General features: G+C 41.3%; 1 protein-coding gene across 6 annotated transcripts in view; it reads right to left on the minus strand.

The window, feature by feature from the left end:
* Positions 1–23,685, minus strand: part of GALNT13 (polypeptide N-acetylgalactosaminyltransferase 13) — a 391,518-nt gene that overhangs the window by 15,253 nt on the left and 352,580 nt on the right. The window contains exon 11 of one of the 6 annotated variants that reach the window (XM_033945851.1): positions 13,116–13,238. The exons of the other annotated variants lie outside the window; for them this stretch is intronic. Coding sequence (XP_033801742.1) covers positions 13,116–13,238 — 123 coding nt within the window. Of the gene's footprint in view, positions 1–13,115; positions 13,239–23,685 lie in introns of those variants that run through there. 6 annotated transcript variants of the gene reach the window in all.

Consider the following 23,685-nt stretch of genomic DNA (forward strand, 5'->3'; position numbering starts at 1 on the left):
TAGTTAGAGAGTGGATCTGGATTTAAAGTTGTACATTAGCAGAAGAAATGATATACTACAACAGACAAATCTAATCCATATTTTCCATTATGTGGAAGACAAATTTACTTAATGCCTTTGTTGCACGATGAGAATAATTTTCCTTTAGTAAGCGCTGCCTATTAAAATAATGTAGTCATTAAGTGCTATAATCAAATTGAAGTTTTGAAAAGTGACTAGATCTAGACAAACATAATGAGGCCATAATTCATCAAGGTACATATATTTGGGTAAGTTAGATAACTTATCTAGTTAACCTTAACTGGGAAATTCATAAAAGACATAGCGACCTCCTCATATAATAGGAATGAAAGTCACTCCAGGGGCAGATATATAATAAGGCCTGGATTCTCTAAATGGTGCCATTGTTGGCGGCCACTGATTATGTGTCAATAATGCGATGGTGCTGTTCAGAGAATTCCATTTATTTATTTTTCTATACCATTCTTCCCAGAGAGATCAGAATGGTTTACATGCATTTATTCAGGTACCCAAGCATTTTTCCCCCAGGTGTCCTGGTGAGCGCTTAGTCTGTCTAATGTACCTAGGGCACTGGGGGCTTAAGTGACTTGCCCAGGGTCACAAGAAGCAGCATGGGTTTGAACCCACAAATTCAGGGTGCTGAGGCTGTAGCTTTAACCATTGCACTACACTCTCCACTACTTTGTGCCTCTGGTAAAGGTAGGTGCCAGTAACGTAGGCCAGGGATTTTAAGGCCTACATTTCTGGCACCTACCTTTAACATGAATTGTGCCTAATGCCACTTCTGGTGTTAGGTGCTGTAAACATAAGAATAGCCTTACTGGGTCAGACAAATAGTCCATCAAGCCCAGTAGCCCATTCTCATGGTGGCCAAAACCCAAAGAGTAGCAACATTTCATGTCAAGTTCAACTGCCAAAGATAACGGAATCACGTGAATGACTTAAAATTTATATTATAGCGCTTCAATAAATGTGATAAATGGGAAATCGGAACAGCTGGTCTTCTGCAACATTTCATTTTAGCAGTGAAAATCATTTTAGGCAAAAATTTGTTTTTTTGTGCGCGCTATTTTAATTTGTGTGCGCGGGTTCGGCAAGTTGTGTGCACGCGCACATCTTAGAGGGAACAGTGCCTGTCACACTGATGTGTTCCAAACACCCAGTGTAGGAAAAATTTATAAAATTTTCCTCATTTTGATATTTTAGGGTTAGTACACTTGTTTAGTGCATGAGACACTGACTGTGCCATTTAAGGTACTAAAGCTCGGGAGTTTAGTATTTTGCATATTTATTTAAGGCTCCTTTTATCAAGCTGTGCTAGATTTTAGCGCAGTAAATGTCCAACGCTCATAGAATTTCTATGAGCGGCAGAGCACTTATCTCACCGGCCCATGATAAAAATCTCTAGTGCTGCTTGATAAAAAAGGAGGTTAGTTATTTAACAGTCTTTAGACTGTTTATCCTTAAAAGACTACAAAGTGGGAGATGGGGGAAGGGAAGTCATTTACTAACAGTACATATTATTTGTAAATGATTTTATCTATGTTTTGTTTGAAATAATGAATGGAGAAGTCATCAAATAAAGCTTTTCTTATATGTCACATTTATAAAATATTACTATTGAATTTCCAGTCCCCCAACTTCCCTAAAATATAAATCTTGTATCTTTGACTTTAATTCTAGACAAACCAGACTCTTACTCAATACTGTGAGCTGATATAATCTTTCGTTCAGATTCAGATAAGTTCTTTATTTTTAGAAAACCTAGTCTATAAGAGATATCATTTGTGTTTTGGGATTTCTGATTCATTGCGATTTGCACAATACACGATTATGGAACATTAGGAATATATATGAATTGAATTACCATTAGAGATTGACTTTTTTGAACTTTTAAATATTTAATAAGAAAAAGACTCATTATTTATCTTTTTACATATTCGCCATTTATCTTTATTTTTGCACTTAGCACTTGCACTTTATACTTATTTTTTATTTTTTTGATATCTTTTTGTAGGGTGGGGTGTTTTGAGTCGCTCTCTCTCCCCCCATATATTTTTCATGATGTATGCGGCAAAGCTTATATAGGTTTGTTTCTAAACCTGGTGCTGGTCACCTATGAGCTTTTGTCTGGGGCCGGGAAAGGTTATCGAGATTGCAATTGGGCCCATACGGAAGTGTCTCACATTATTTATGTATTTATTTATATGTACATATTTATTAATTTAAAAATTGCAAAATATCACAATACTTTCATAAAGTCAGAAACTTTACATTGGCCAAACAAAAAGGGCTATCAAAACCCGTATTGCTGAACATCTTAGTTGCATTAGAACCCTTAAGAGTGGAGCCCCGTTAGTGGACCATTGGTTCCAATCTAGTCATTATTTATCTGATCTACGATTTTGTGTTCTCAAACAGTTTGTTGCCAACTCTGGGGGGGACATCTCTCGCTTACTTGTGTACCAGGAGCAACGTCTGATTTTTGCATGGCAGATTGTTATTCCTAATGGTCTTAATAAAGAGATAGAGTGGCTGATATCTTATTGAGATTGAGATTAAGATTGCTTGTTTGCCGTTTTTTTCAGATTTATTAAAGTTATTTTTGTTTTGGCTCTAGTTGTTATTTATTGCTCTGCCCTCTCTCAGTTACCATACTGTTGGGTGTGGCTCCGCCCCCCTCTCAGCCTCCACACTGTCGGGTGTGGCAGTTGTGAACTCAGCTTTGCTCTTCAGTTTTGGTTTTGGCTCCCTGCCTGGTATGACTGCCATTAGCTAATTTATATTTTGTGTTTTATGATGTGTTTTTGCTCTTGTTCATGTCGGTGTTTTGTACATTTGATTTTGTTTGTTTTTAGCTGATTTCTTCCTCTTGATAAAGATTTCATTGAAACACAGCCTGTGTTGAGGAAGTGTTAGAAGACCGGCTGCCTTTTTTGGAATTTCATCTTTGTGTTTGAGATTGTGTTTTGATCATTCAACCCATTACACTTTTCAACGATAGCACATTTGCACTTGCACCTCATGGTGTGGCTGTTGGACTTGAACTCAAATTCGTTCCTGATGTTTGCCTTGTGATGTTTTCCCGCTGGACGGCCTACAACCATCTTGCTTGCTTTATACTTTGCGGACATTGTTCCAGGAAGACTTTGAACTCTTAAGCTAAGTGATTTATGAATTTTAGAATATAGTCATTTTTATATATACCTCTGCATGATTTTTTGTGGCCCTTCCAGCGCTGTTTCTTATATACTGTTTGTTATATGTTATATGGTGTTTGGTCTGTTTGTAATGTTTGTGTGTTGGTATGTGTATGTTGCTTTATGAAAGTATTGTGATATTTTACAATTTTTTAATTAATAAACATGCATAATATTTCTAATTATGTGATTTGAGTACATTGCTCCGATACTATAACACTTTTTTGTGTCATATTATACTTTGGGGATTCTTCTTTATTTTGAGATTCATTCCTGAATCTCCTTGTTTATTAGTTATAGCTCTCTGTTTTGCTTTTGTCTATTTATAAGTACAGCAATTTTCATTGATGTTTTTGTTTGCTGGTTGCTGGTGAATGCTCTTTGAGTGCTCAGTATAGGGTTCTGCCATTCTCTATATTTGTTATTCCAATTAAAACTGACATGCATGGATAATATTAATCAAAGCAACTTGTGTATTAAATAATCCTATTCATGGTGTTTGCTCTGCTTCATCTGTGTGTTTGTAAGTGAATCCATTATGCACTGTACAATACAACAAATTGCAAACAAGCCGAGAAGTGTCTATTACTGTTTATATCTGCTTTTCCCTCTTCACCAGGATGTAATTTCTCGTTAGGATACTATGTAATTGCCCTTTTCAATTCTGTTTAGGAAACTTCTCCCTCCCGTTTTATTTCTCCGTGCTTTCATGAGAGAGGGTTGCTTTTGTTTTATCAACAATCAGTTATAGTGGTTATTATAAAAGGCATACACAGCAGTTTACGTTGTCTCTTAAACGCCCCACACATCTATGTTTACTCAAAAGCAGTCTAGAGGTTGATTATGTAAAGAGTGTACACAAAATAAGAATCAGCATCCTAAGGAGGACATTCTACAAAAGCATTTATCCTGGTAAATAGCAATTTGCTTGAGTAAACTGCCTGTCTGAAAACTGTCCTTTCTGAATCCAGTTTAACATATATTCAGTGGCTCCATGGTATAATTTTTAGTTACAGGTAGGATTCATACATAGGTAGGCGAGGCCCCAGAGTCGAGACCCGCCCAATCTCTTCATGAGAATGGCACATTTTGATAGATGTTGGAGACAGAGGAGCATTTTCAAAAAAAACAAGTCCTGCTCATATCATCCCCTCCCCCTCAAAAAGGTCCATCTCACAGCCATAATCAAACAAAAAAATGTCTCGATTTCCTGTTCAATTATGGCTGTGAGAGGGGATGCTTTTGCACTGGAAAAGTCCAAAATGAATAGCCATTTTCCAAAGTGAAACATCCAACTTTTAAATGTCAAAAAACATTAACATCTAAAGGACATTATGCTCAAAAACTATGGCCACAAAGTGGTTAATGTAGTAGACTTGTAACCACAGGAAACAGGTTCAATCTCCCTATAATTGTTTTGTTTTTTTAGCAAATGTGACCCCTCCGGGATCTGAAAAATACCTACTGTGAATATGCATCACATTAGTAGCCTTCAGGCTTGCAAGTCTCTATATCAGGGGTGCCCACACTTTTTGGGTTTGCGAGCTACTTTTAAAATGACCAAGTCAAAATGATCTACCAACAATAAAATTTAAAAAAACACAAAGCACACTGTACGCAGAGAAAATGTTAATTATCATTTATATTCCATGGGTTTTCAAAGAGGTCAAGGCAGATGACTTTATGCAATGTCACATCAGGAACAACTATACAAAAATAGACAAAAATACCCTCTCCCTTTTTTGCTAAACTGCAATAACGGTTTTTAGCACAGGGAGCTGCGCTGAATGCCCTGCGCTGCTCTCGATGCTCATAGGCTCCCTGCGCTAAAAACTGCTATTGCGGTTTAGTAAAATGGGGCCATAGTGCAAAATATAGACAGCAGATATAAATTCTCAAAATGGACACATTTTTATCACTAAATTGAAAATAAAATCATTTTTCCTACCTTTGTTGTCTGGTGATTTCATGAGTCTCTGGTTGCACTTTATTCTTCGGACTGTGCATCCAAATTTCTTCCCTTCTTTCAGCCTGCTGTATGCTTCCAGACCTCATTCCCTTCGCCAACTTTTTCTTCCTCTTTCCCTGCCCTCCTCCCCTTTCTTTCTTTCTGTCTCCCTGCCCCTTTTCTTTCTGTCTGTCTTTCTCTCTCCAAGCCCCCTTTATTTCTATCTTCATGTCCTCCCTTTCTTTCTTTCTGTCTCCCTGCACCTCTTTCTTTCTGTCTGTTTTTTTCTCTCCATGCCCCTTCTTTCTGTCTTCCTGTCACCCCTTTCTTTCTTTCTTTCTGTCTCCCTGCTCCCCCTTCTTTCTGTCTCCCTTCCTGCTCCCAAGCCACTGCCGCCGCCATCGGGGAACAGGCCTCCAAACCACCGCCGCCTCAAGCTCTCCCTGCTTCCCCAAACAGAAGCATCAGGCCGACCAGATTTCCTCTCCCTGATGCCATTTCTGAAGTCGTAGAGGACGTTTTGGGCCAGCCAGGCAGCGAATGGCTGGCCTGGAACTTCCTCTCCAATGTCAGAATTGATGTCGGGTGGGAGAAGTTGGTTGGCTTGGTGTTTCTGAGTCGGGAAGCAAGTAGAATGCGAAAGCAATGCGATCAACTTGCGTTGCCTTTGCGATCTACTGGTCGATCACGATCGACCTTTTGGGCACCCCTGCTCTATATATTTAGGTGCAGTAGGTATTTTTCTGTTTCTGGAAGCTTAGTTCCCAACCCTGTCCTGGAGGACCATTAGCCAGCTGGAATTTCTGGTTAACCCTAATTAATATGCATGAGAGAGATTTAATGGAAGTGACAGACATGCAGATCTGCCCCATGCATATTCATTAGGGCTATCCTGAAAACCACTGGCTTAAAATTATATATTTTTTGAAAAAGGTTGATGTGGACTTAAACCCAGGTTCCTTGGCTCATAGTCTACTGCACTAACCAAAAGCCTAATTTTCTGAACCTGCTTGCTGCTTTGTTCAGAATGGTCATAATACCTTCAGCTGGCATAGAACCTGGTTTTCGGGGACAGCAACCACTAGAGGATTAAGAAGTAGTCATGCCTTAATCCATCCAGTGGTCAGCTGCTCAATTATAGCAATGTTTTGTAACTTGGACTGAATAAAACAAGCCTAGAACAAAAATGTCCTTTTTAGAAATGGACATTTCTTCCCATTTGAAAATCCCTGTTGGGTGTCTTACTTTTGGGCCCTCCCTAGTTTCAAGTTTATTACTGATTTGATATAACACCTATCATAAAGACTAAGTGGTTTACAAAATATAATTAAAAATATATAGTAACATAGTTACTGCAATATTTTGAAGTTTATGAACGCTAACCTCTTATTCCTTACCTTCTCAGCTACCACTTTTGAGAACCAAAGTGGCCTTCTTTTCCTCTTACCTTTATTTACTTGCCTCACAAAAAGGTTTGTCGCTCTTACAAGTTCACCTTTCAGTTTTGCCCACTGCATTTCTACTCCTTCCAGATGTTCCCATCCAGACAATTCCTTGACATAATTCCCTATCCGAACAAAGTTAGTTTTTTAAAAGTCTAGAACCTTTACTTTTGAATGCGTCTTCTCCGTACCCATCTTAATATTAATCCATACCAAGCAGTGATCACAGGATGCCAGATGATCACCCACTGTAACATCAGAAACACTTTCCCCGTTTGTAAGTACTAAATCCAGTATGACCCCATCCCACAGGGGTTCCATTATCAACTGCTGGAACAGTTCTTCTTGTAGAGAATCCAGGATCTCCCTACTTCTAGAAGACCCCGCAATAGGGATACCCTAATCAACACCTGGCATGTTAAAATCACCTATTAGTAAAACTTCCCCTTTTTTAGATATATTCTGAATTTCTATTATCAAATCTTTGTCCACTTCTTCCATCTGTGAAGGAGGCCTGTATATCACACCAATGTAAATATATTCACCATTTCCTCTTTCAATATTGATCCACAGTGCCTCTTCCTTGCACTGCAGATCCTGCAATTTTGTGGCTTTAATATGATCTTTAACATATAACACTACTCCCCCTCATTTTCTTCCTACATTGTCTTTCCTGAAAAGATTATAGCCTGGTATAACTACATCCCAGTCATGGTTTTCCGTGAACCACGTTTCCGTAATCGCTACTATATCCAACTCATCTTCTTCTATCACAGCTTCTAGATTCAGAATCTTGTTTCCCATACTTCGAACATTAGTATTTACTGCTTTTCAGACATTGCCCCCTTTTCCCATCCATGTAGAAGTATTCAGTGATTTACTTACCTGAGGGTTTATACTTACCCGGGGGCTTTGATCACCCTGCCCCAGCACTTCTCATTTAAAACCCTCTTCAGTAGATTAGACAGCCTGCTGCTAAAGACACTTCTTCCCTTCTTTGGTAGATGCACATCATCCCTGTTCAGCAGCCCTTGGAAAATCATTCCATGGTTCAGATAGCCAAAACGCTCTCGACGACACCATCCACGTAGCCCTAGCAGAGAATACTTGGTAGAATGGTGTGGTCTGATGCCTGTTTGATTTGGATGCAAAGCATTTGTCTTTTCAAATAAAGATGACAATTGATGAAATACAAATTTTTTCTGTCTGTTTAACTAAGAATGGAAATTGGCTAGTCCCACCCAAAACATGCCCCCTCGTTATTTGTATGAATTGTAGTGTGAAACATCCAAATTCTGACTTTCCAGTCAGGATTTGGATGTTTTTAACAGATGGACATTTTTTAGATATATGCTTTGAAAATGAGCATGATAGGGTAAAAGTAAGATTGCCAAACAGTGACCTTAACTAAAGTCTGTTGGTAATTTCTTTAAAGCAGCAATATAAATATCACTAAGCAGTGGATCATCTCTTCCTTTGCAATAGAGATGCCCCAGCAACTCTCCCTTCTCTATTCATATGGCTTCAATCCCTCCCCCAGGCCTCCTGACAACATATCTTCCCCTCTTTTCCTGCCTGCCTGTTTTGCTATGCTAAAGGTGATTTATATTCCATTTTATTCCTTTCTGATTCAGAGCAGATTAAATTAAGTATTTGACAGGAAAAGCTGTCAGGACTTTTTGAGTTAGAGATTGTTGGATTATTTGGTGGTCCAATGTTCAATAGATACGTTTTTGCTTTCTTTTGAAAGATGGTGTAAGTAGGTGAGATTCTGACTGCAGCTGTTCATTCCAGATTTTTGTTGCTAGATAGTCAAAGGACAGTTGGTGATGTTTCTTGGACTTCACATTTCTCATTGTAGAGATGTTATTTCATTATCACGATTTTGAAGAAGTGTGCATTTATTGCTTATTGCTTTGGGACATTGTCCGGTCAGTTATTTAAAGACAAAGTATGAGATTTTGAATTTGATTCTGTTTTAGACACGTAGCCAGTGTGGTTCTTTTGATAGTGGGGTTACTTTGCCAAATTTCTTAGTATTATAGATCAATCTCACTGCTGTGTTTTGTAGGAGTTATAACTTATTTACGAGTTTCACAAACATGCCTTCATATAAAGAGTTCCAGAAGGAAGCTGGTTGGATCCAAAGAGGATTGGATAATTCTAAACTGTCTCATTTTAAAAGATACCGTATTTTTCGCTCCATAAGACGCACCTGACCATAAGACCCACCCACCTGTAGAGGAGGAAAAACCAAGAAAAAAAAATTCTGAACCAAACCAGGTGTGCTCTATACCCTGTTCCCCCTCTGGTGGACTAGTGGTAGGCCAGGACAGGGTACAGGGCACATCTAGTGGGCACGTCTAATGGTAGGCAGCCCCATGCCAGCCTGCCCCAAATCAGCCAGCCAGCTCCAGGCCAATCAGCCAGCCAGCCCCAGGCCAGCCAACCCCAAGCCAGACAGCAAGCTCCAGGCCAGCCCGCCCCAAGCTAGCCAGCCAGCTCAAGGCCAACCAGACAGCCAGCCCCAGACAAGCCCCCCATACCTTTTTTAATTCTGCCCAGCAGCTCCAGCCAGCTTCCCTCCCTCCCTGCCGCAGCAGCCTTTGCTCTTCTGGGCTCCTCCTTATTTCCCGGCCAGCGGCGAAACAAATCAGCAGTGTGGACATCAGGAGCAAGCTTTACGCGCTCCCGCTCGGCCCCCGCGCTGCTTTCCAAATGGCTGCCGTCAGTTCTCGCGAGTCCCGCAAGAACCTATGGCAGCCATTCAGAAAGCAGCGCAAGGACGAGCGGGCGAGCATAAAGCTTGCTCCTGACGTCCGCGCTGATGTTTCACTGCTGGCCGGGAAATAAGATGAGGGCACTGGACCACCAGGTAAAAAAGGGGGGATGGTGACGACGGACGGATGGGGGAGGGTTTTTAAAAAAGTGGTGTGGCGGCAGGTGGGTGGTTGGGTTATAAAAGGTGGTGCGGCAGGGGCGGGCGGGTTTTACAATGGTATAGGGGAGGGTAACAAAATTTGTACCTTTGCTTCATAAGATGCACCGAGATTTCTACCCACTTTTGGGTGGGAAAAAAGTATGTGTTATGGAGCGAAAAATACGGTATGTTTTTTGTTAGGGATGATATTTGGTCCTCCATTGTTAGACTGGAGTCCAGAATAATTCCTAGAACCTTAGATTTGTTTTCTATTTGAAGTGATCCACCAGTCCTAGAGTGAGATTCTGGACTGGCATGGTGGCATCATTTTTAAACCATACAATCTTGATTTTTTTATGTATTCAGTTTTAGGAAGTTATCTTTGGCCCAATTATCTACAGTGTTGACGTTCTTCAATAGCATATTGAGTGTATGATTTACCGTGGCCAGTGTAGGGCATAACAGGAAGATGTCATCTGCCTATGAAATGGTTTACATGCCCACTGATGACATAAATTTTCCCAGATGTTTCATGTAGATGTTGAAGAGGAGTCAATGGAGAACCCTGTGGCACTCCACATTTTGCTTGCCAGGGAGCTGAACATTTGTCTAGTTTCTGAGCTTTGTAAGATCTATTCCATAGAAATTCTGCGAACCATTTAAGGACTACACCAGAGATTCCTAGTTCACTCAGTCTAAAGATAAGAACATAAGAATTACCACTGCTGAGTCAGACCAGTGGTCCATCATGTCCAGCAGTCCGCTCATGTGGCGGCTCTCTGGTCTAAGACCAGCACCCTAACTGAGACTAGCCCTACCAGCGCACATTCTTGTTCAGCAGAAACTTGTCTAACTTTGTCTTGAATCCTTAGAGGGTGTTTTCCCCTATAACGGCCTCTGGAAGAGCGTTCCAGCTTTCTACCACTCTCTGGGTGAAGAAGAACTTCCTTACGTTTGTACGGAATCTATCCCCTTTCAACTTTAGAGTGCCCTCTTGTTCTCCCTACCTTAGAGAGGGTGAACAACCTGTCCTTATCTACTAAGTCTATCCCCTTCTGTACCTTGAATGTTTCAATCATGTCCCCTCTCAATCTCCTCTGTTCGAGGGAGAAGAGGCCCAGTTTCTCTAATTTTCGCTGTACGGCCCCTTAACCATCTTAGTCGCTCTTCTCTGGACCCTTTTGAATATTACCATGTCCTTCTTCATGTACGGCGACCAGTGCTGGATGCAGTACTCCAGGTGAGGGTGTACCATGGCCCAGTACAGCGGCATGATAACCTTCTCTTATCTGTTCGTGATCCCTTTCTTTATCATTCTTAGCATTCTGTTTGCCCTTTTTGCTGCCGCCGCACATTGTGTGGATGGCTTCATCGACTTGTCGATCAGAACTCCCAAATCCCTTTCCTGAGAGGTCTCCCCAAGTACCGCCCCGGACATCCTGTATTCGTGCATGAGATTTTTGTTACCGACATGCATCACTTTACACTTATCCACGTTGAACCTCATCTGCCATGTCGATGCCCATTCCTCGAGCTTGATTATGTCACGTTGCAGATCTTCGCAATCCTCCTTCGTCTTTACTACTCTGAATAACTTCGTATCATCCGCAAATTTAATCACCTCGCTTGTCGTACCTATGTCCAGATCATTTATAAAGATGTTAAAGAGCATGATCTAATCTTGAGTGCTGTGTTGAGGGTAGGGCTTGTGGTGATTTATATTTAGATAAAATTACTTGCCTTTTCAAATCCAAGGTAAATTACAGATTCAGGAAACAGTTGGTAGATCCCTTCCCTGAAGGGCTTACAGTCTTAGGCTTAGTTTTACTAAGCTTTATTATTTGCCAATAAATGTATGTTAATTGGCAATAATATGTATTATTTGCCGATAGTGTAATTAAGAACACAAATTTTCACCCCATGCTTTAAATAGTAAACTGTGAAGCACACGAATGCAAAGGAGCTTATAAGTATATTAAATGAATAAAACAGACTGAATTAAATTTCACAAGTTATCAGTTTAGTAATCTGCAAGATAGTGCTTCCAAAGACAGTTATAAAAAGTCTGGTTCTTGTTTAAAAATACTCTCCACACCCCATCCCTTAAAAAAAGACAACCTTTTTGACCAACCCTCACCCCTGCCCTTTTTGAAAACATGGATAGCTCTAAATTCCTCCAATGCTCTCCACCCCTTGATCCCATTTTAAGAAATGGTGAGGCCCCTATCTTCTGTCATATACCGCTTCTCTCTGGGGTCTAGTGGGGGACATGAATAATCCCCAGTTGCTCCTGCTCCATCAGCTTTTTCTTGAAAAATGGTGACCTTCATGGAGTACTACGAATAGGAGTTAGGAAGCCAAATAAGTAGGGTTACCATATGGCTCTGGAAAAGGAGGACGGATTGAGACATCCGGGTTTTACTTCCATTGCTTTCAATGGAAGTAAAATCTGGATATCTCAATCCGTCCTCCTTTTTCTGGAGCCATATAAGCCTACAAATAACGGAAATGTCATTTTTCAAGAGGTAGTTGCTGGGCAGATCCTAGAGAAAACTGATATAGTCTAGAGATAGGGTGATGCTGGGAATCTTGCCATTTTAATTAGGCATCAGGAAAAATCTGCACTAAACCATGGTGTAAATACTGGCACGCAATTCAGGAATTCTAAAACATCATGCCTAAAATTTGGGAACAATCTTGACCTGCCCATGCAAGGTGCCGGAATCCCCAATTCTGGAAGTGGTGCCTGTGTATGATTAACACACAGCAGATGACAGTTTTTTAGGTGCCTGCTATGGCAGGCACTGCTTACAGAATCAGATCCTATTGACTAGATATAGAGTACATGCCTTCTAGATTACAGAAGTTGACGTGATCTGTTGTTCCATCTAAAGACTATAACCACTAAAGCTAGAACACAGATTTTTTATTGTTTTTTTTTTTGGGGGGGGGGGGAAGTGTTAAAAATCGGAGAAAAATTCAGTTAAAAAGGGCTCCAAAATCCTAATGGAAAACAGTTCTGGCTGAGTAGAAACTCTAATCCACCAAAGGAAATATCTAGGCACCATCAAAGTTCTAGAAGAAAAAGCTGCATAGATTCTTCTGTTTTCATAAAGAGCTAGTCACTTCTTTCTATAGTAGTAGTGTATGTGATTTATCATGATTTAGATAGTACTGCAGTGAAAGTACAAAATCACAAAAAAAATCAGCTTCTATGATCTAATCTTTAATATTCTGTAGGTTAGTCATACACACTAAGCACTTTAATATCAAATACTGTATATCAATTTGATACAGTGTAACTTAAAGGGGATTTGGGAGTCTGGCAGGTTGAAAAAAACATACTCTATAGAATATCACTACCATTTATATTACATTTCACATATTATTTCATCCTTTTAATATCGGCCTTCCTCTCTTTGTTGTTTTTAGACTGCAAACAGCTTTGGCCTACCAATTTACTAAAGACTTTATAGCAAGTTTCATAAACAAACACATGATACCAACCTCAAATACCAATTATAGAAAATAATCAGTGGGCCAGTAAAAAATGTTCCTAAAAACTTCCAGCCTGGTGTAGTTTATTAGCATCCACATTTGCAAAAGGCCACCATTACAGAGCTCCACACAGTTGGGCTTCGTGTGCCATCCTCAGCTTTGCCTACTGTCAGACATGACTGGGTTATTACATGCAGAAATGAGTGGGTCTGTATGACAGAAGAAAATGAAATGCACTAATAAGCACAGAGAGACAGAGCTTCTTAAAAGGAATTCTAATTAAGCTATTGTTCTGTGATATTCTGCAGCAGTTACTAGATCCTTCGTCTAAGTGAAGAGTTAAATGTGGCATATATGCATAATCTCACAAAAATCAGCAACAGGCAAGGGGGCTTAAGCTTTTTCACCAATTTTAATTTGGCAGGCTACAGGACAGGGTCTCTCTCCCAGTATTGCCAACTCACTGCTGTTGTAGCAAAGTGGCACAGCAATTTCCACTTGTTTGGGTTGAGCATCTCGATTGGAAACTGTTGTATTGACACTGTTACTACCAGCAGCAGAAGTGGGTGCCGTAAGCTGCCAGCAGATGTGTGGATTAAAACTGAAATTTTTCTCCTAACAGCATAAAGCCTGCCAAGAGGTTAACTTTTGTTTCATCTCCTTAATTAAACTGGGAATCAAAATGAACACAGTCACCTTTTCTATTGTGTTGGACTTCATGCCTTTCACGTGGATCAACCCAATGGATTGGTTTTAAAGATAATGTAATACTGCAAGTCATTTAGCTGCAGAAACTCAAGCGAAGTTATAGCTGTGTATCATCTCACAAAGGATAGGCATTTTTGTGGCTGGACTGACCAGGCTTTGTTGTGTTCTGAGGACACTTGTACTTGTTGAGAAAAACACAGTGAACCTGATTTTCAGCCGGTGGCAGTGAGTGTTTTGGTCACTGCTGACTGAGTTATTCCCAGATACTAAAAGCCAGTCCCGGTTTTGAATATGTGGTTATTTTTGAGTCGGCTAACGCCGTTTAAGTCAATATTCAGCACTTATGAGGTAGTATAAGAATAAGACAGTCTTTTATGTGGTCCCACTTATGCACTAAGGGCCCCTTTTTTAAAGCTGCGGTAGCAATGCTTCCATAGTAAATGCACTGAAGCTCACTCAATTCCTATGGGCTCTGCTGCATTTACCACAGCAGCATCACTACCACAACTTTGTAAAAGGGGCCCTTAACTAGCCGCTTAAGGGCTAAATATCAGCCCTTAAAGTGTCCTAGTGCTGACTCCGCCCTTGGAATGCCCCCCAAAATTGCCGGCTTTGTGTTAGGTGCTAACTGTGAATATCAGCGGCATTTAGCTGAAAATTAGCGGATAGCCCCAATTAAGCAATTTCACTGGTCAGCAGCTGGTAAAATTGCTTTGAATATCAGCTGAAATTTTATCATGTCACACTTAACCTGCCATTCTCTTGCTTTGTTCAACAATTCTTTATAATGTTCCCTTGAAATGGTGTAGTAGTACATTATTGTGACAACTAACTACCTGCTATGCTAATAAGTTTTCTAAAACTCTTCATATTAATCAGGACATAGTCAATCTATCGTGATGTGCAACACGTAATAAAAGCTGAATTCCTAGGTGTCAACAAAACGACCTGTTATCACAGCATTTTGTTATTTTCAGTGGCTCTGATACATTGAACCAATCCCAAAATGATCCAGTTTAGTATCATTATTAGAAATGGCAAGAAGGATGTCCCCTTTGATAACATGTGGTCAGAGGACCGTAACATAAATCCTGGAGAAATTGACGGGAAGTCATTTTGGACTTATTCAGCTAGACCTACTAGGTCAGCAGCCATTTGTCAATCTATTTATTTTATTTTACATAGAGCTTATTGGGCCCCGGCAAAAATGGTAAGGGTGCTAAATTCGTCTTCGGAGTTGTGCTGGTCTTGTAGACAGCAACCAGGAACTCTCTTGCACCTCCTCTATACATGTCCTAACTTACAAACTTATTGGGCGGGCGTTTGAGCAAGAATTCTTTCTATAATTCATATGAATAATGATACCTCTGTCTTATAAATCCATCATTCTGTGTTCCTCAAATCCAGATATCTCATTACCATCTTCATTAAAAAAAAATCTTAGATTTCATGATTGCATTAGCCATCCACCATATTATTTATAATTGGAAAGATAAATCTAAGCTTAACTTCCATGAATGGTGGAATCACCTATATATCATTAGGAAATACAAAGAAATAATAGCACTCAAACAAAATAATATTGCTAGTTTCACTAGAACTTGGGCTCCCTTTGGATAAGTTTTGTAAGGATATAAATGTTAATCTTATATGACCACATTATAGAGGACTTTATGACATGAAATACGCAGCTATGTATTGTTTGTTCATTTTTGAAATGTATTTTGTATTTGTATTTCAAAGGTATTTTGAAGTATGCAGCTTACTGTATTGTTTATTCATATTTGTATTTAAATAATTTTCAATAAAATGTAAAAAAAAATAAAAAAAAATAGGTGTAGCAAATTTTTTAAATGGTTGCGTGCTAATGGAAACACTAATGCATGTCCGTTATTTCAAATAAATGGAAAAACTGGATATTTTACTGCTGTGGTCAAAGAACTTAGTATGTTGGAAAACCTCAGACTAGGAAGCGCTAAAGCCACTTTTTACTGCACCTTAGTAAAAAAAACTTGTTATGGTGGTATTGCCTCTCTAATATTTGAAATTCTTTTGGGAATAAGTCTTATCTGCAAAACAAATATTCCAGCTGAGCAACTATTATGTTCTGTGAGCTTCTGAAATATATGCAAGAGATTCAAATAAATGGTAATAGCTTTTACAAAGGTGTTTTTGGTCAGATTCTCATTATTTCTCCAGGAAAGAGAAATTATTGAAACTGAAAATTCCTAATTAAGTCTTTTATTTGAAAGTCTTCTTTACTAACTGTTAGCTTAAGACAATCATCTATTTAAATTAGGTGCTTTATGTTCTGCAGTTTGTTCTGGAGCAGTCATATATTACAATGGAAATCCAAACATATACAGTATCAACATTATGCATTAGCCAAGAATATCATTAGAACATGCAAGAATAAATGTCCCATTAATGCTACTTTGTAATTTGTATTGCTATACTGGAAATTGATACACAGTTTGTTTCATTATTGATGACTGCTTTCCGTTCATATCTATCTCAGCTAAACCAATCAATCTATGTCCAAGAGGTAAGAAGAAACCCAATAACAAAGAAGCAATCTCTTGGTGTTGCCTCTCTCTATGCAACATTATATTAAAACCTGACATAAAAAAGAATCAAATCTGCTATTGCTAACACCGTTGTTTCCAGTTGCCTTAATGACTTTAAAAAAATCTTGTTTTGCCTTTTTTTTTTTTTTTTTACTGCAACATAATATTTATTGCTTTTTTCTCCTTAGGTAAATGATCATTTAAGACAACTGTTGTTTCAAGTTTTTTATTTTTGATATACCACTCATGAGTGAACTGAGGGAAAGATTCTCAAAACTTCAAGGTAAAATCAGACGGGTTGCTACCGAGGTCACTACTGTAACGATTTTAAAAAGGCGAGTCATTCTTAAAAGAAACCCGCATGCAAATGAGGTACGAGGATGTTCACGTAGGCTCGCTAAATTTACTTGGGATGAGTCACTGGTGGTAGCAATCACCACATGTGCAGAATACACCCACATATTTTTTTAAAAACCAAATCGAAGATCGCAGCAAGAGATGCCCACTCTCTCCCACAAAGCTCGCACAACCTCTGGAACCCACCCCTGGCAGCAGGAGAGACGCCCACTCTCTTCCGCCACACTTGCACAATACCCTGACTCTACCGCCTCCCCCCCGCAACGGGAGGGATGCCCACTCCCTCCCATCATTGCCCAACACCCAAACACCCCCCGTGTCCCCGACGATCCCCCTCAACCCTTCCTACCTTATTCAGGAAGTTCAGCCAGAGGGACACCTACCCCGCTCCGGCTGGCAGGCCCACCTCTTAGAAAATGACAGACCTTCCCCTTCCTGGTACATCATGGGATGTGACAGAGAGGGGCATAAGGCTCTGATTGGCCCAGGTTGCTTAAAGCCCCTCCTATGGGTGGGGCTTACACATCTGGGCCAATCAGAGTCTTAAGCCCCTCCCTAGATGCACTGAGTTTAGATGCAAAGAGTTCAGAAGAGTGGGGGCTGTGACACTGAAAATCCTACTTCAGATGGTGTCAAGTGTTATAACGTGAAAAGAAGGAATGATTAATGAGTTAAACTGTAATAACTGAAGTGAGCATGAACATAGAAACATAGAAGATGACGGCAGAAAAGGGCTACAGCCCATCAAGTCTGCCCACTCTGCTTACCCACCCCCTGTCTATGCCCTAATGACCCAATTTCCTTATCTTGACCCTCGTAGGGATCCCACATGGGTATCCCATTTATTCTTAAAGTCTGGCACGCTGTCTGCCTCGATCACCTGCACTGGAAGCTTGTTCTAATGATCAACCACTCTCTCTGTGAAGAAATACTTTTTGGTGTCGCCATGAAATTTTCCGCCCCTGAGTTTGAGCGGGTGCCCTCTTGTGGCCGAGGGACATATGGAATCAGTAGGCAAGATAGGCTGTCCTTGAGTGTAAATTTTTTAAGTGCAAGAATTTTATAGGTTATCCTGTGGGTAAAAAGCAGCAAATATTCTTGACGTAATAGTGGGGTTACGTGATTGTATTTGTGAGAGCTGCTGATGAGTTTAATTGCAGAATTTTTATTACTATCTGTAAGCGATGAAGATTGGATAAATGACAGCCTCAGACCAAGTCTCCAGCAGCCTGGGTGAGTAAATCTATTTTTTAATTTGTTCACCTTAGTTATAGTAAAAAATAAATAAATAAAATATATGAAAAAGAAGTTTTTGACTTGTGTAGAATCACCCTTCCCCCACCCTTTCTGTTCATGTTATGTTGCTTCAATAAATGCACTTCTCAGCCATGAGACTTCTAGGAACGCTAAGGAATGACAAAGAGAAACAGAATTACACTTCTCCCTCCGGATTCGCGGGGGATAGGGGCAGAGCCAGACCGCGAATGGTGAAATACCGCGAATATCTTCTGGGCCGGCTCTGACCCACCCCCGCCTCCCTTCTGCCTTCCCCCCGGCATCCCGGCCTTACCTGGTTCTCTAGTGGACTTTCGGGGCAGGAGCGATCTTCCTAAGCTCCTGTCCCTTGCAGATCGCCAATAGGAAATAGCTGCCGTGAGTTCCCGTAGTCTCTCGAGACCAGTAGCGTACCTAGGGTATGTGGCACCCGGGACCCATCATTTTTTGACACCCCCCCAATGTAAAAAAATATTTTTTGTAATGACCATGAAACGGAATAAATGGTCAGAATAGAAACAGGCAGTGAAAATTTTCTTATATTCCAAACATAACATAACATAAATTATGTCTGAATTGTCATGACATCAGAAGTACATATGGAGTAGTTGCAGGTGATGCTTGGGACAGTTCTGATTGTGTTAGTTCGGTTTTATGTGGTTTTTGAATAGAAGGGTTTTTATTTCTTTTTTGAAGGTTTTGTAGATTGTGGTCGAAGTCAATAGGTTGTAGAGTTGGGGGTCGAGCGTTGCAGCTCGAATGGCTAGGAGGTTGTCGAACAGTTTTTTTCTTTTGACGTTTTTGGTTGGAGGGTATGTGATTGGTGCGTGAGTTCTCCTATGTCTGGTTGAGGTGGATTGAATTATTTAGCTGAAGAAATTAGTTACCCCCCCATTCCACACACATTAATTCTCTTCCATTTTTGTTCCCATTATAAAAAATACTGATAAGTTCTCAGAAAAAAAATACATTAAAATAGGAAGTGAAAACAAAGGCCCCTACAGATGAGAACATAACATAAGAATAGCCTAACTGGGTCAGACCAATGGTCCATCATGCCCAGTAGCCCATTCTCATGGTAGCCAATCCTGGATACTAATACATGGTCAAAACCCAAAGAGTAGCAACATTCCATGCTACCGATCCAGGGCAAGCATGTCTTAATAACAGATTATGGACTTTTCCTCCAGGAATTTGTCCAATTCTTTCTTAAAACCAGCTACACTATCTGCTTTTACCTTAACTTCTGGCCACTTCATTTTTAAGTTTAGATCTTTCCTTTCAAACAGAGACCTTGCTAGATGTCAAATACAGCACAAGGTAACTTCACATGGACTTAGCTGTGCAGGAAATGTGAATCTCCTCATATACCCACCATATAGTGCAAAAATGTGCAAAGGTCTGTTTTTTTCTTTCGATCACTACATAGCCTAATGCCACACAAGCAGCGCTGTTACAAACATATTCTGTAGGTCAATGCTAAGGATAACAAAGTTTCCTTCCTTGGACCAGAAGGAGATACTGATAAACCACTGGAAGAGATCCCAAAACAACACCCAAAGACCCACTCAGTGTGTGAACCAGTTGAGTGGAGTGGACTAACTGGGGGGTGGAAATGGGCCCGGAGTTTGCTCAGCAGAATTTCCCAGACCACATCTTCCTCTCAACACATTGACACGCTGCCACCACCACCACTAGGAACACCTCACTGGGTAGGCCAGCTATGCTATAAACTTTATAAAACACATTATTATATTTTCTTATAAAGCACATATTTTAACTGAACTCTCTGACATCCTCAGCCTTTCCATTCACAAAAATAGAAGGAAGAAAAGTTCCCATTTCCTGCTGTCTCATGTCCCCGGCCTATATAATATTTTTTTCTGCAGACCCTTCAAAAGTCTGACCAAATCCTCGTTTCACTTGCATTATAAAGTACTGAGGATGCCATCTCTCCCCAATCCCAGGTCCTAAAGTCTAAGACAGTAGCGCAACTAATGCTGCCAGATTCAGGAAAAAAAATTTCGATTCGATTCAGCCTATTGAATTGGTTTTTCAATTTGATTTTCCTGCCCAGTTGGGTGATTTTTTTCAAAACTCCTGGTGGGTTTTATAGCTTTTTCACCTCCTTTGGCTTCTCTTAACCACACTGGTGCTGTGGTGTAAATAAAATAAAGAAACAAAAAGGACTTTTCCTCTCTCTGTTAAATCCTAGCTCACGTTTGCAATCCAACACCAGCTCTGGCAGGATACACATTTCAAATCTGACATATTGTAATCACAAAACAGAAAATAAAATTAATTTTTCTACCTTTTGTTGTCTGGTTATATTTCAAATCTTGTTGGTCCAAGGCTCTGGTTTTCTTCTGATAACTTGCTTGCCAGGGTCTCCTTCTTTCTTCATGCTAACCATCCATCTGCCAACTCTGTCCTCCCTTTCCATTTCCCTTCCCTCCCCAGGAAGTCTGGTATCTTTCCTTTTTTTCATCTCCCTCCAAAGATCCACCTTTTCTTAACTACCCTTTCATCCGGCATCTCTCCCTCCTTCCCCACCACCCCAGAGTCCACCATCTCTCCCTTTCTTTTCCCAATTACCCTCCTATCCAGTATCTCTATCCCTCCTCCACACCATCCCTTGTGTCCAATTTCTCTCCCTTTCTGTTCCTTCCCTCCCTCCCTAAATCCCATGGTCCATCATCTCTCTCCCTCTCCTCTATTTTCAGACCCATTATTTCCCCCCCCCCAAAGTTTGGCATATGCACGTCTCTTTGAACACCCCCTTCTCTCCGTGTACTTCTAAACCAGGGTCCCCCCCAAAGGCCTGTCCCCCCTTAAAGGTCTGCCTGTCCCCCCTTGAAGGCCTGCACCACCCCCTTGTAGGCCTGTCCCCCCCCCGGAGGCCTGTCCCCACCCCCTTGTAGGTCTGTCCCCCCCCTTGTAGGCCTGCCTGCCTGTCCCCCCCTTGAAGGCCTGCACACCCTTGAAGGTCTGCACCCCCCCCGAAGGCCTGCACCCCCCGAAGGCCTGTCCCCCCCTTGAAGGCCTGTCCCACCCCCTTGTAGGCCTGTCCCCCCCTTGAAGGCCTGTCCCACCCCCTTGTAGGCCTGTCCCCCCCTTGAAGGCCTGCACCCCCTTGAAGGTCTGCACCCCCCCGAAGGCCTGCACCCCCCCGAAGGCCTGTCCCACCCCCTTGTAGGCCTGTCCCACCCCCTTATAGGCCTGGCCCCCCTTGAAGGCCTGCCTGCCCCCCCTTGAAAGCCTGTCCCTCCCCCTTGAAGGCCTGCCTGCCTTCCTGTCACCCCCCTCCCCCTTGAAGGCCTGCCTGCCTGCCCGCCCGCCCCACCCTGAAGGCCTGATGCCCCAACCCACCCCGAAGGACCGCTCACCCCTCTGGCCTCCCTGCACCACCTATGAAGCAGCCGCAGCAGGATCACGACGTCAGCGATCCCTGCGCTGCTTAGGCACTGCTTCCTGCGCCACGGTCCCGCCCCTCCTCTGACATCAGAGGAGGGGCAGGACCGCGGCGCAGGAAGCAGCGCCCAAGTAGCTCAGGGATCGCTGACTTCGCGATCCTGCTGCGGGCTGCTTCATAGGTGGTGCAGGAAGGTCAGTGGGGCGAGCAGTCCTTCGGGGGGGGGGAACTGAACGGCAAGGCCGCACCCCCCATCCCCCCCTTGGTACGCCACTGCTCGAGACTACGACGGGAACTCCCCACAGGCATTTCCTATTGGCGATCTACATGGGGCAGGAGTGTAGGAAGATCGCTCCTGCCCCGAAAGCCCGCTAGACCACCAGGTAAGGCCGGGACGCCGGGGGGAAGGCTAAACTGTGGGGGTTTTTTTTCTTTTTTTCCCCCTCCCCAAAAAAATCACAAAACCGCGAATGGGGAGGGGGAAGTGTAGCTTGATTAGGAGCTCTCAAACTTTGTTTGATTTACATAGGGCTAGACAATAAAAATCACATTAAAGTATAATTAGTGCATGCAATGTTAAAAAATATAGCATGCATACTAAAATGGTACTTAATGGGAAATCCACCAGAGTTTTTTGTGCATATGCTAAAAATTAGGAGCGACTGCCCAACCCCTGTCTACGATCAGGGCAAAAGGGAGCCCAAGCCCTCTTGCCCCGGCGACTCCCCGAACCCCCAACTCGATTGGGACAAGAAAGAGCCCAAGCCCTCTTGCCCCGCCAAACCCTACCCTGCTGATCCAATTGAGCCAGGAGGGAGCCCAAGCCCTCCAGGCCCGGTGACTGCCCAACCCCCGACTCGATCAGGGTGCCCCAGGGCAGGAGGGCTTGGGCTCTCTCCTGCCCGGATAGTTGTAGGGGGGGGGGGTGGATTCTGTACAGACACTGGTTACAGAATCCAGCTTTTAGGCAAAGGACTGGCTCCTCCTTCGCCTAAAAGCCCTTGTTTTGGGCGTTTGGGACTTAGGCTTTTTTTAGGTTGATTATATGGTGTAAGTTTATATGTAGTGGTGGTCTGGGTATTTAAACAGCTGAATGTAGAGGCAGGCCATTATTTCTTTTAAAAAAACACCTCCTTTGGATGTTTTTTTGATAATGGACATTTTCCCTGCTTCTACTTTCAACGTTTAAGGCCTTAGGCCAAAAGGGGACTTAGACTTTTTTTTATTATGCCCCTCCAGGTAATGGTTATGTCACAACAGAGCAATCAGAAAACAGTAATAATAATTGTATACAAAGCATCACAAAGGATTATACATCAAAATATTATAAGCAAGCAGTTAGCTATCAGCGAGGAATAATAATGATGACACTATAGATATATTTATAAGTATGAGAAAATATATATAAGTTATAAAACCAAGCACATAAACACGTAAAGCGGGCTAAGGTTATGCATGGAGACCCCTATCACAGTAGGTTAATATAGGTGACCAAATCTTACAATAAGAATGGAATATATTGCGTCGTTTAGCATTGATTTTTTCATATTTAGCTGATAAACATACAGAGTTCCACCATACATTATATTCAACATTAGCTAGGTTTTTCCAATTATAAAGGACATTCTGGAGGGCCAATGCCGTTAATATGCGGAAAAGTTGGGCCTCAAAATAATCATGAATATGAGTGCCTTCATAGTTACCAAACAATATAAGAAAAAAATCAAGGTCAGTTTGCAGAGAAAAAATATCAGAGATAGTACGCCAGACACTATTCCAGTAATGTTGAAGTAAGGCCATACCACCCTGAATACGCCCGATCTTGTCCAACAAGCATCCTTGAGATTTAGACAAACTATAGATGAACAGCATGGAAATCCATCTAGAAAATAGGTTTCAAAAATAGCGAATTGGAAGGATTTGGAGAGAAAAACAGCCCCAAAATTGTTTTTTTACACTATGCTGTTAAAGAAATTCCTTAATATCATTAACACGCAAATATTAAGCAGTGAGCACAAACACTATCAAACCAATATTTGAGTATTGGTTCAGAGGCGACTACGGTACACCTTTGAAATATTAAAAATGCTATGAAATGCCGCTGACTAATGGGCTCAAGATCATTTCTATATTACAGCGCTACGCTATAAAAGACAGGGAACTAAACAAAGAACAAGAAACTAAACTATATTTAATGTTATAATGACATGTTTTATCTTAGCTTACTTACCTCAAGGTTATACTCCCACTACCAAAGTACTGACAAAGAAATATGAAAAATGAGTCAGTTAAGTCTAGTAAAAAAAAAAAAAAAAATCAATCTCCTGCCATATAAAC

The sequence above is a fragment of the Geotrypetes seraphini genome, chromosome 5 (genome assembly GCF_902459505.1).
Source record: "Geotrypetes seraphini chromosome 5, aGeoSer1.1, whole genome shotgun sequence".
Taxonomy (NCBI): domain Eukaryota; kingdom Metazoa; phylum Chordata; class Amphibia; order Gymnophiona; family Dermophiidae; genus Geotrypetes; species Geotrypetes seraphini.